The 13,564-nt window shown below is 38.6% G+C and overlaps 1 protein-coding gene across 1 annotated transcript; it reads right to left on the bottom strand.

Annotated features, from left to right (window-relative positions):
- Positions 1-1,251: 1,251 nt before the first annotated feature.
- Positions 1,252-9,314, bottom strand: LOC120304021 (bromodomain-containing protein 8-like). The gene is made up of 7 exons (XM_039334103.1): positions 8,976-9,314; positions 7,739-8,227; positions 5,561-5,703; positions 4,956-5,045; positions 4,501-4,569; positions 2,116-2,346; positions 1,252-1,473 (listed from the first exon to the last, which is right to left on the bottom strand). Exons 1-7 carry the CDS (start codon positions 9,276-9,278, stop codon positions 1,467-1,469), a joined length of 1,332 nt encoding a protein of 443 aa, XP_039190037.1. The 5' UTR covers positions 9,279-9,314; the 3' UTR covers positions 1,252-1,466.
- Between the last annotated feature and the right edge of the window lie 4,250 nt (positions 9,315-13,564).

Here is a 13,564-nt window from a genome sequence, read left to right on the forward strand (position 1 = left end):
CTCGCTCTCAGTAAAGAAATACTGGGGCCAGGTTTATATTTCAATAAAAGAATTCTTAAAATGAGTATAAAATTGAAACCAGGAGTTTTCCTTTTAGGACTACTGGGCAAGGAACTTGGAAAAAAATGGAATTTTTTTACTGTGTATGTTGCCTGCAGCGAGAATCCTTTATGCGCAAAAATGGAAAGACCTATCAACTGCCCACAATCGAAGGGAGGGAGGTAGCAGAGACGGCAAAATTAACTCTTTTAATGGAAACCACTTCTAGGCTTTGTGCTCAAGACAGGGGAAAAAATGAAATTTTGACTTTGAGATTTGCTGATTAGTTTGTTGTTATAAGAAATGGCTAGTATTTGTGGGGTGCTCTCTGAACTTGGTTTTCTTGCAGACGTTTCATTACCAAACTACTAGTGCTAATAAAGTGGGATTTGCTCTCATTATATATTAGTGGTTTGCCCTGTCACTTTATGGGAGTGAATTTGGTGGCTCCTTGATTGGGGTATTGTTTACATCTTGATTGCTGATCTAATGTTAATATCTGCTCATCTGGGTGTTTATCGCTGGTAAGGATGTATCTTGGTCTTTTGTTTCCTTTTTGGCTTTTTGATTTCCTTTTTGAATAGTATATTTTCATTTCATTCTTTAAATTATGCTATCATTTATTCATTTTATGTTCCAAGACATAATCTTCCATAAGCCATAATCATCAGCAGATGGGCCCATAGGTTTTACCCTCTGCCCCTTGTGGAATCTCACTTTTTGTTAAGACAGAAGAGTTTCTAGGCTATTCAACTGCACCATACATGCCACTTTTTGCTTACTATTATTAGCAGCATTGATAAAGGACTGTTCTGGTCACATTTTGGCCAATGTGCTACAAACATATCCAAAAGGCAGTTTCAAACCAGACACACTATTTTATACACGCTGGGATCTTTGAACTACAAATATGCTTTGGAAAAATAAAATGTTCTGCAATTGTCATAAGATGCAGAGTTGCTTTGCAGAGTGAGTAGCTGACATAAATTTATTAAATTAATATTTTATTGGAATAGGGTTTTGTAGCTTTTTCTGAGTACACATTATTAAGAAGTTTGATATGTTCCAACAGCAAAGTTTCACTTATGCTGTGGCCTATTGCTTGTCTTCATTTTTTTATTTCCCAAATTTTATTTAGGAATTCTGAGACGAGAGACAATAATGATTTAAAAGAAAACAGTAAAAGAAACACAATATAGTACTTTTATTATTGTCTAAAAAAACCAGTGAATTTCCAGATATTAAACAAGTCTCCCAATGAACAAAATAGGACACACATTCTATCATGAAGAATCTTAAGAAAAGAAAGTGAGGCGTCAGGCAGTGCTAAATTAGTAAACAAACAACTTTTTCCTTAGAACAAGATTTCAGGAAACAGGGTTGAACTCTTAACTTCTAAACATGCACCTGCTTTTTTCACTTCTTCATCAGCACCTGCAGAAGAGAAATAAAAGTAAAATTGTCCATGTTTACAGTGTCCCAGAACAGTTTCAAGCTCCGCTATGAAAACATTTGTGTTCCATGTGAAGAGTTTCACCGAAAATAAAAGCGATACCTTAAAAACCAGGTATATTTGTCATACAATTAAGAAAGGAAAAGGCTTCCAGGTTGAGATGAATGCCATTTATAGGTAGTCCTCGACTTATGACCATACTTGAGTTCAAAATTTATGTTGCTAAGCAAGACAAGTGAATTTTGTCCCGTTTTATGACCTTGCCCTTCTTGTTAAGTGAATCACTTTGCTTGTCAGAAGGTCACTAAAGGTGATCATATGACTGTGGAGCCATCATAAATTCATGCCAGTTGGCAAGCATTCAAATTTTGATCACCTGACCATGGGAACGCTGCAACGGTGTTAAGTGTGAAAGCGGTCATAAATCACTTCTTTCAGTGCCATTATAACTTCAAATGGTCATTAAATGAATGGTTATAAGTAAAGAACTATCTATATATTACAGATACTATTGCTGGGGGGGGAGATAATTGACATATGACCATCTTTTGCTTTCGAGGAATGAGAACCTAGCAGAGGACTAAGGCATGCAATTTCTCTTGTTCAGAGATGAATATCTTTACCTTCTCACAAATCCCTGCATTTCGTCTGAGCACAGGAGGGCCTCGCCCAACATCTGGAGTTGCTCCAGCACTTCCCGCTGCATCTCCACAGCAATGTGATGGATGTGGTGGTTAGAGTTATTGTACATGATGGCATTCTGAAACATCAGCATGAGATCGCGTTGGAACTGGACCATGTGCTGAATGTGGCCTTTGGACAGGTTTCTCTTTATGGAGGAAAGATCCATTGGTCTTCAGAAAAGCAGGAAAAAGCACAGAGTTCAGCTTTGTGTAATACCTTACAGAGTTTGCAAAATAAAAAGGATGCTTCTGAGATCCTTTTCCATTATCAATATACCAGAACTAGTGAGAAATCAAATTAAAATTAGACTAATAAAAGCAATTAGATGTGAAACTATCATTTGTGTTACAAGATATCTAAACTTGGAACAGAAAACTACAGTAGGTTTTCAATAATACTCAACCTTTGATAACAAACTAACAGTAATTCTAAATACATTCCCTTAATATTGTCCTGCACTGATATTTATGGTATGCACTTTCAACTATGCATAGGATCAGTTTATGGTTATACTGTATCTCAGAGAAAATAGTTAATGCTGGAGCAAAAACAAGTATTATAGCACCTTCAAGGCTACATCTATCACAGTTTGTACATTGTACCAAGTGTAGAAAAGCAAATACTAAGTCAAAGAAGTGAAAAGCTTGACAAGAAAAAAATAAATATTTGAAGACTAATAAATGTATTATAGCAGGGGTCCCCAACCCTCAGTCCGTGGACCAGCACCGGTCCGCGGCATGCCAGAAACCGGTCCACACAAACAAGCAAAGCCCCATCCTTGGGATGCAGGCAGTACATGAAACCACACCCCCTCTAGTCCACAGAAAAACCTCCACGGAACTGGTACCTGGTGCTCAAAAGGTTGGGGACTTCTGCATTATAGCATAAGCTTTTGTGGATTTCAATCCTTTCAACAGCTCCATGAAGTGTCATTTTGAGAAAGGAATGTGTGTGGAGGGTAAGAAGAAAATCTAATCATGCAAACAAGGTACTTGCGAGTTATTAGATTATTTGCAAATAGGGGCAATTCAGGAAACAATAGCTATGCTATGAAATCTCTTACAGTATTAAGTAACGCATGTACACTAATGGAAGCTGGGAGAATTGTAAGTTAGTGACCCAAATAGCTCTCTTGATCGAAATATCCACTTTTTCATGGGAAGAAGTTCCCTTATTTTTTCTGAGAACCTAATGAACATAGATGAATGGCATCTTACACCGGACTTCAGCCTGTCGCTGTATTTCGCTTTTCACTGAAATGACTCTCCTTCCAGAGATCCAGAACTTTGGTTCATACCTTCTGTTGTCAAGGAGATAGATTTAGCCATGTTCCACTATTTCCTGGATTAAAAAAAATCACCGTTTCTTCCCTTTCAAAACTGCTATTTATCAACGTGTGTATGTATATAGAGAGGGAAGAGATATAACATTACTACCAGTCTATGATTAACTGCAGATGCAATGAGAAAGCCATTCAAGCTTTGCAGTACTATTCATATCCTACCTTTCAAAGAGCTGATAGAAGAAAGCAAAAGGACATAATATAAATCATGGCATTTGGTCCCTGACTTATCAAATGACATTACAGCAAATTAATAGTAAAGTGTCCCTATGTCCCAATAATTCCATTTCTTCTCTCCTACTTAAAAACAGATTTTCTTCCCCTGTTGCATTTCTGCTACAGCTAAAATCTTTGTCCCAGTGAGATTAGCCTATGTTGCAGGCATTTTTCTTTTATATTTGACAGGCTACTTGCCATGCTACTGTTGCACAGTTCAGGGGAGAAGACCTCGAATGCAGCTGCACTATGAGAATTTAATGGGATTACACACTTCATAGGTGTGCCTAAATAGTACATGGGAGTTCAAAGCATTTTGGGGCTAGAAGGGTTAGGGGGAAAAACTCAGTGGTTGGCATTGATTGGTCTCCGAACTCACCTACTGGCTTACTCAGATTGAGCAATGTTTGGCTGAAGGTTCTCCCTATGCTTTACCATGCTAAATGCACTTGGGAGTTACAGATGAGGAGGCCAAAGCGGGAAAAGCGGTTTAAATTTAAACTGTGTTAGGAATTTCTTGGAAATGGAACGGATGGCAGAGTGGCAAAGCTCCAGAATTTCTGGACACCCATCCTAATAAGCAGTGCAGGAGGAACAATTCCTTTCCATGACGAAACAGATGTCAGGACTACAAAACACATTGCAGAGAGAAAACTATTTTCTGATTTCCAAAGGGGAACACTTTCATAAGCAGTGGACAGAGACAGAGGAGGAAAAGCAACTGAAAAACACATCCCTTACTAGCGCTCCCTTTTCCCTCACTGACCTTTTGACCACATCTTTGTAACCAGGAGCCTGCTTCTCTGAAACCGGCTTCAGGAAGGGACCGCTGTATCTAGGGAGAAAGACGACAAGGTGGGCTAGCAAGCATATCCCATCCTTTCCTGTGCAGCTGGGAATAATAACGAAAAGCTGGAATGATGAAAGTCAACTCCTGCAATCAGCCCAGAATCATTACATTACAATAGCGGAGTAATATTTTATATGTTGATGATGTTAAATGTATGTTTATATCACTTCATATACAAAAGCATCTGGAATGGTACAGGTACCCTGTATAGGGCCTTATACATAATAAGCAAAAACTCTGAAACTGGTCCAATAGCTAACTGGTCGCCAGTTATGGGCATAATACAAACTTTCTTGTAGACCTCCACTCTAGAGGACTTTCTAGTCATCTTCTCCTCAGAGGTCAGTAGTTTCGGTAGCTTAGTAGTTTACCTATGGCCAGCAACCATCTTCCAAATAGATAACAGAGTTTTCTTAAAGAGCAAATGCTGTTGAAGTGGATCGTCTTGGCTCAAGTGCATCCTGGATAGAAAAGAAATCAAAGGGATTCATTCGCATTTGTGAATGGGAAAGGAAGAAGGCAAGAAATTTTCTTTAAAAACTTTTCAAAAATTCGTATGAAACGTGTTAATTCAACTACCAAACCTAGTATTAAGTTTATTCCTTTACTGAAGAGAGTTGTACAACTCACCCAACCCACACAACTGTTCCGATTCAAAGCTATTGCTAGTTGCATATACCTCGTTGAAAGCCACTTTATACAGTCTCCAGAAAAATCAATCATTTTAGATACGATGGCACTGTTCACTTCAGATTCTTGATACTCTTTTCTCCCTCTTTTATTGGCCAGAACATTTATAAAATGGCCCAAGCCCCCCCTCTTTCTAGAAAGTTTTAGGCTGCCATATTTATCTAGGATTATCCTATTGAATTCAATGGACGTCTTTCTAAACAGATGTGTAATATTGTGCCATTTAACACGGCAGCCATAAAGTAGAGAAATAATTCCATTCAAAGTCCATGTTATCATTACTTACAAAGGCAGGGAGGCTGTACTGGTGGAAGGAGAGCTTATTAAGGGTGTTCCATAAGGACTGGAGTCGTCATTGCTATAACTCAAATGGAAATCATTGTCTTTCCACTCTTCAGTTTGATCTTCAGTGTTTTCCACAGCTACCTCCTGATGATCACACAGCAGGAATTAATCTTTTGGCAAAATAACAATAGAAATCCCAAGCCCATGAAATTCAGCCATGAAGATCCAGTATGGAAAATGCACTCTTGTGGGAAAAGTAGTGCCAAATGCCTCAAAGGAGTTGGTAAAGTACTCACCCCTCAAAAAAATTAAAAACTTTATGAATTCCTTAGATCTTAAGAACTACCATTCCTTAGCTGATATATTCTTTTTAGGGAAGCTATTTGAAAGGGTAAAGACTGTACAAGTCCAGGCACTCTTGAAAGAAATGGACTATTCTTCTATTTCATCCACTCTGGGTTCAATTTGAGTTGAATGAGCCTTGTTCGGCCTTATAAGACAATCTAAGGAGGGGTTCTTGGTGCTCTCTGAGCTTGCTTGTTTTCTTGCAGCTGTTTCATTGTCCTCGCACTAAGCACTGATGATGTTACCTAGTTAGGGTAATGAAACGTCTGCAAGAAAATAAACAAGCTCAGAGAGTGCCAAGGACCCGTCATTTCAACCCTGAGCTACAAATATTCTCCTTCGTAGGCAAGTCTCTTCCTTAGAAATCAGGAGGTTGCATTCTCCCTAAACAGCAACTGTGTAATCTGGGGGTGCTCCTAGAACCATCATTTTTGGTGGAAACACAGCGGTCTCTGTGACAAGGAATGTTTTCCAGCTCTTATTGCTTTGCCATTCAAGGCAATCATTCCTTGATAGGAATACTTTGGCCACAGTGATCCATTCATTGGTTACCTCAAGATTACTGTAGTGTGGTGCATGTGGGATTACTCTTAAATTGCCCTGAGTCTGCAACTAATCCCTGCAAGGTCATTTATGACATACAAACATTGTCTAGATCTAGACATTTAACCAAATGGCTTAACCAATCTAAATTATATTTACGAGGTTCTTTGGAACATACCACATCAATGAAGCAGTCCAAAGCTTGGTTGGGGAATTCTTTTCCTGTTCAGATCTTGGTAATGTCAGTGCCCTTAGATTTTCCCCTATAACAATTTTGGATCCCCTTATACTTAGGACATTCATATTCATTTATGTATTATGGGTATTACTGTCCTGTGTTTTAAAGCTTTTTACGTTAAGATTGTTTTAAAAAATCTAATTCTCCTGTATTATGTTAAATCACTAATGCTTTAACAGACTGTAAACCCCACTGAAATTACCTTTAATAATGAAAACACAACTTAATAATTTTGCATATAAAAGATAATAAAAACATCTAGCTAAGTTACCAATCATTTTGCTCTCACTTTGTTTTATCCCACTACTAACACACTACTTTCACTTTCCCTTGGTTCTTGTCTGGCTGCATTTATATTTGTCTTTTCAAGTGAACACAATCTCTTCCTTCATCAGGAGTGTGGATACGGTGAAAGGGGAAATGGGCGAGCAACACCAAAGTTATGTGTATGTATTTATTTCATTTTGTTAAAAGTATCTGTATGTGAGTGTGGAGGGAATGTATGTTAATATCTGATAAGTATTACGGTATATGTATGGGGGAGAGTTTGGAAAAATAAAAAATTATTAAAAAAAACAAAGAGAAAGAAGATACAGAATATTTTCAAACATGGAATATATTTTATCGATGGTTGGAAAAAAGGGATAGAGACTAAGAATGTAAACTTGTATAATTAAGCAAACAAATTAACCCAGACAACACGATGTTTATTAAGCACTAATCAAATAATAATAAAAAATTAATAGATTTTTTTGAAAAAAAAACCAATCTCTTCCTTCATCTAGTGAATGGAAGTTTCTTAACAGGACTTTCTCATAAAAGTTGGCTTGCCTCAACACGGAACTTACAAGGAGTTCAAAAAACCTTTTCACTCTCCACAAAACATGCTTAAGGAGGGCAAGATGGAGCAGCCAAACATTGCCTTTTGATTGATACCTTTGGAGCAGGATATTTAGCAGTCCGCAAAGGCAAAAGATAGGATTCTCCATTGATCATCCCACCCAAGTAATCCATCTATTAATAAAACAGTGTTCTGAGCTAGCCATAGCTTACCATTCTAGTTGGTGGCATCTCTTTCTTCCCTATTTTCCATTCACAAGGCGTTTGCTTCATAAGTTCTAAAGTTGAGGCCTCATCCACATCAGTTTCTGCGGTACCGGACATCAGATAGTGCATGATTTTCTTTCCGGATTCCTCATCAAACTGTCTATCCTGAAACTTAGAGCATCCAGGCTCCTCACACAGACTAGGACGTCCTTCCATGGCCTCCCCTTCCAAATTCACGACCGGCAGCCCTTCCAAGACCTGCAGTGCCCAATTTCCCCTTCTCTGGGAAGCTGATCTCTCCTTAGCTTGCTTTTTAAAAATCTCTGAATGACTTTCCTGCCCCAATTCTTCCTCTTTGTCTACAAGTGATCCTTTGGTGTCACCTTTGTGAGCTGTGGCAAGCCTTCCATTCTGCTCTCCGGCACCAGAGAAAACCTCAGGACCCTGTGCCAAGTAAGGGCTGCTAACACAAACGGGCTCCATTAAATATGTCACCTAGAACAGAAGGTAAGAAGTTAAACAGCTGAGGCTTGTAATTAAAACCACTCTCAGAAAAGCACACCTGAAGCTATTTTTCTTTCAGATATTATGTTCTTTCTTCTTAATGAGCATGCTTTGCAGTGACACTGAGACCACATCCCTAGCTTGGCAATTTCTTTCCTCCAGCCCTCCAGGATTTGTACAGCAGATATCTGTGAGCTAGACCCTGAGAGTTGTTGCCAGGCTTGCCCAAAGGGCATTAAGCTGAGGGTGGCTAAAGTGGAGTAACATATGTTCTCGGAGGTTAGCAATCTTTTCAAGTCTCCTGAAAATTATTTAGTGTTCAGGTGTCAAAAGAAGGGCAAATATATCCAGATGGCATAAGACTGGAAAGAAATCTCAGAGAGTTCAGCAATTTTTATTTTTACTTTGGGAGTAGTAAAAGTATCTTGGGGATCCATTGGAAGTCACTTTGCTAACCCCTGGTATAGAGAAAAAGTATAAAGTTTCAATAGCACTAGATCTCTATCAAAATTAGACTCTATCCAGTATAAGCAGTTAAGACACATCATTACTCAACTTTATTTTTGAAATAGTAGAAAATATTAACCTTTGCTCATCTTTACCACTTATCCTGGCTTTCTCTTCTTATTGAGATTTGCCTCTGTAGGCAGACTACTCATATTACTGAGAACAATAATCTCAGCCGCTCAGTAAATTATCATATCCCACCACTTGAAGTCCTGTGTACTAACTGCTATACCTCAGACAGAAACCTCAAGAGGGCATCCTGCTTGCATTTCCCACTCTCATCCTGCTCTCCTTCATTAGCATATTCCCATGCTGTGGAGTCACCGGTTTCCAGCTGGCTCGCTGCCTCCTGGCTGCTGTTCTCTTCTAACTCCTCCTGAACATCATCTTCAGTTTCCCTCCAGCCGCTCAGTTCCTTTAGGTCAAAGTCTAAGCTAGAGTCTGGAGAACTACAGAGAGATTTGCAGCAGCTGCTCTTCTCAGATTCAGTGAAGTATTCTTCTTTGGATTCCAGCCAGGTCCACACATGACCCATCTAAAAAGGTAGAGAAGGAAAGGTTTGTGACTTATGCAGTTGCTTCTTTTCTTTTGGGACATTCTAGGGCAGGGGTTCTCAACCTTGGCAACTTTAAGACTTGTGGACTTCAACTCCCAGAATTCTTCAGCCAGCTTTGCTGGCTGAGGAATTCTGGGAGTTGAAATCCACAAGTCTTAAAGTTGCCAAGGTTGAGAACCCCTGTTCTAGGGTCTCCCACATCTGAAATGGTTCCATCTCTAAATAGGATAGCTATCCCCCATACAAAATGAACAGGGCTCTTATTTGAGAAGTAGCAGCCATGGCAGAGAAGAACCTTTGAACAAATCCATTTTGTACATCAATCATGCCCATTCTTGAATTGGCTTTTCTCTCAGCCATTCACCTTTTGGACTACTGCAATGTACTCCTCATGAAGACCATTTAGAAGCAACATTAGCCCCAAGGTGCAATTCAAGCTGCCCCAATAAAGCTCTGTGTAATTCACAGTTGAAACCACTTGTTTCCAATGGTTTCCACTCATCCCATCATATCCTGCCTAGGTTCCTGGAATGTCATCTTGTTGGACGCAGGAGGTATGCTTTCTCCATTACAGTGTATGCTCTTTGAAACAGCCTTCCCCTTCAGATGACCCCCGCCAACCCTATTAGCTTTTCAGAGGACACTGAAGAACAGGCTTTTTCCTTAGACATTGGTGTCAGCATCTTAGTTGACCCTGGAATATATCTTCATGAGAGAATTTTGTCTGTATATCTCATAGTGGGAAAATGTTTGGAGCGCCAATTGTATTGTGTAGTTTTATGGGTAGTCCTCAACTTACAACCACACTTGAGCCCAAAATTTCTATTACTAAGCGAGTCAATTGTTAATCAAATTTTGCCCCATTTTATGACCTTCTTGCCATAGTTGTTAAATGAATCCCTGCAGTTGTTAACTTAGTAACGTGATTGTTAAGTGAATCCGGCTTCCCCAATGATTTTGCTTGACAGAAGGTCAAAAAAGTGTTCAGTTGACCCCAGCACACTGCAACCCTCATAAATATGTACCAGTTGCCAAGTATCTAAATTCTGATCACGTGATACCGTGATGCTGCAACAGTTGTAAATGTGAAAAATGGTCATAGGTCACTTTTTTCAAGGCTGTTGTAACTTTGAATTTAGCTGTTGTCACTAAATGAACTGTTGTAAATCGAGGACTACCCATACTCTTATTTTATTTTGTATTTTCTTTATCGTTAATTGCCCAGAGTCATTGAGATCATGTATACTTTAAATACATATATTCGTACACATGCACTGCTCAAATGCAACAATATCTATTCTATGATGGCTATTTCAAGTCAAGAACTTCAGTAGGAGAAACCTGGAAGAGAGCCATTTGTTAATAGTCAGGTCTGAGGCCAATGTATTTCAAAGAAAGAATGCCACTCCTCAGTTAAGATGGGAATTGTCATTATTTCCATAATAATGACAATTTACTCTTTCCGTGAAAAAACTCTGTGGCCTTTGTCTTATTATCCTCAGATATAATGCTCTACATAGGCTGCATCAGTATTTTTGGATAATAAAAATGAAGGCTATAGCTGCAGTTCAATGCCTTATTTCTAAATGTGCTACAAAAGCAAGCTGGGATAATAGCCAAAACCCTAGGTCCTGACAAAGATGGCAGGGGAAAACTGCTAAGTTTGCCTCCTTGATATCTTGTAATTAACTATATCCAGCATGGCCGGCATTTTCTGACTTCAGGTAGTCTGACGTACGACCACAATTGTGCCCAAAATTTATGTTGCTAAGAGAAACATTTACTGAGTTTGCCCCATATTACGACTTTTCTTGTCACAGTTAAGTGAATCATTGCACTTGTTGAGTTAGTAACATGAATGTTAAGCGAATCTGGAGTCCTCATTGACTTTGCTTGTCAGATTGCAAAAGGTGATCACATGACCCTAGGGCAGAGGTCCCTAATCTTTTGGGCACCAGGGACCGGTTACCTGGAGAAAGGTTTTTCCATGGACCGGAGGGTGTGTGGTTTTGTGTGCTGCCTGCATCCCACGGATGGGGCTTTGCTTGTTTGTGCGGACCGGTTACCGGCATCCTGCGGCCGGTACCGGTCCTCAGACCGGGAGTTGGGGACCTCTGCCCTAGGACACTGCAGCCATATATGAACCATTTGCCAATCATCTGAATTTTGATCATGTGACCATGGAGATGCTGCAACGGTCGCGTGAACAATGGTCGTAAGTCACTTTTTTCAGTGCCATTGTGACTCTGAACAGTCACTAAGTGAACTGTTGCAAATCGAGGACTGTCTGTAATTTTGCAGATATTTCATTACTAGACTAGGTAACATCTTCAGTACTATATTCTTTGAAGACCCATGGTCTGCTCCCAAAATGCCAAATATACCCAACTGCCCAAACAAAACAGGAACCCTGGTACAAATGCAGGCCACTTGTTCAGAAAGATAGAAGAGATGAAATACAAGCATGCATTTTCATTCATTCATTACGTATTTTCTATTCTGTTGATCATGTTAAACTGGGAATTCCCAAACACCCCATCGTTCTTGTTCATTAACCGTTATATGGGACTTAGCCAGGCAAACTACTCTCAGGTCAGCAAAGGAATAAAAAAAAAAGTATTTTACCCTTTCCTTATTTATTCATCCTATACACTGAATATATTTATTGAGGGAGGCTGGATAGGAAGATAATGAGCATGGAAGCAGCATCAACAATCAGCACAGTGCTGACGATACTATTCAAAATGCAAATGATCTGTAAACTTTAGTAATAAAGTTCAAGGAGCACAGTGAAAAAGGGATCTAAAATTCTACATAAAAATGGCTAAATAACAGATACAACAATCACCATTAAAACTGACTACAAAGATACTGAAGAGGTGGATACTCTTGCCTAGTATTTTATGATCAACTATCAACAAAAGACAATTGGCAATCAACAAAAATGCTGCAGACTCCTATTTGATAGGACAACAATGAAGGCCTTGGAAAAGATGCTCTGATGTACCTGTAGCTACAATATTAGAATTACGCAAGCAAATGGATTTCTCTGATACTCTTTGGAAGCAAAAATTGGGACTTTGAAGAACATAGGAATAGTATGGGCATGTTTGAATTTTAATATTGGAGGAAAATCCTGAGAACATGAAGAATAGTCAAGAAAACAAATGGATCATAGAACAAATCAATCCAACATAATCAATGAGGCTCAAATGACTGTATTTTGGAAATATTATGTATAAAGATGTAGACATCTGGAAAAATCTATAACCCTGGGAAAGATGAAAAGAGATGATGATGAAGCGGAAACATAGCAGATAGACTTGACTGTAGCAAGGATTGGTGTGCTAATATTTGAAGGACCAGGACATATTATCATATATTTATATAGTCACTAAGAATCAACATCGACCTGATGAACATAATCAATTTGCATCCAATAAGTTATTGTTTAATATATATTGAATATAACATTCAATAGATTTCTACCACTTAATAGCTGGTCCTGGAACTTGGCTTTGTTAGGTAGTTGCCCAGAATCCAGGGACACATAAAAAGTCCAGCGAGTCAATGCTAAACTGTGTGTATTTCCAGTTTGATGTAGTGTGCAACTGATGAGAATGATGATATTCTAAATGTGGTGTCTATGTAATACATAGACTCAAGTGCTACATTATTTAAAGCAATGCAATTACTTTAAATAATGATGTCATTAATGTAACTCAGTTCACACAATGAACATATAGTGGTCAATACTTTTGCCAGCAGCAATCAATGACATGTACAATGTGCCTGAAGGTAGTAGTTATCCAAATTTCCACATAAGGAACGTATCTACTATAAGAAATTAAAAGAACTGCCTGTTTACTTCTTTCTTACGTTGTTCAATTGAAGCAAAAGAGCTTAATACCAGAATGTGGAATTAATATCTGTAAAAATTGGGCATCACCATTTAAAGTGTCATTTTACACCAGTTCTTGACATTTGTGGTTTGAAAAGAGTGGATTAAAAAAAAAAACATTTAATTAAGCAAAATTCGAAAAGATGCAAAAGATGAGACTGAATTTACTATCAGTCAGAAGGCATAATATGCTGTAGGGACAAACAGTATAATTCAATCTTATTTAGCGTGTATATTCTTTTCAGAAAAAATGTCATAGTTCCATAAAGCAAATTAAAAACATTCCTGCTATATAGCAAGCATATAGCAAAAGAATGATCCTTTGGCCTCTGTGCTGTTGACATTCTTATGTTTTCAGAAAAGT

Source organism: Crotalus tigris, unplaced genomic scaffold (assembly GCF_016545835.1).
Source record: "Crotalus tigris isolate CLP2741 ecotype Arizona unplaced genomic scaffold, ASM1654583v1 scf7180000017625.6296891, whole genome shotgun sequence".
NCBI lineage: Eukaryota > Metazoa > Chordata > Lepidosauria > Squamata > Viperidae > Crotalus > Crotalus tigris.

Excerpts from the sequence above, each read along its gene's own strand:
- LOC120304021 (XM_039334103.1), bottom strand. The coding sequence starts at position 9,278 with ATGGGTCATGTGTGGACCTGGCTGGAATCCAAAGAAGAATACTTCACT. Across the intron at positions 8,228-8,975 it reads TCTTGAGGTTTCTGTCTGAG|GTGACATATTTAATGGAGCC; the intron begins GTATAGCAGTTA and ends CTTCTGTTCTAG. Across the intron at positions 2,347-4,500 it reads TACAAAGATGTGGTCAAAAG|ACCAATGGATCTTTCCTCCA; the intron begins GTCAGTGAGGGA and ends GCTTTTCTGAAG.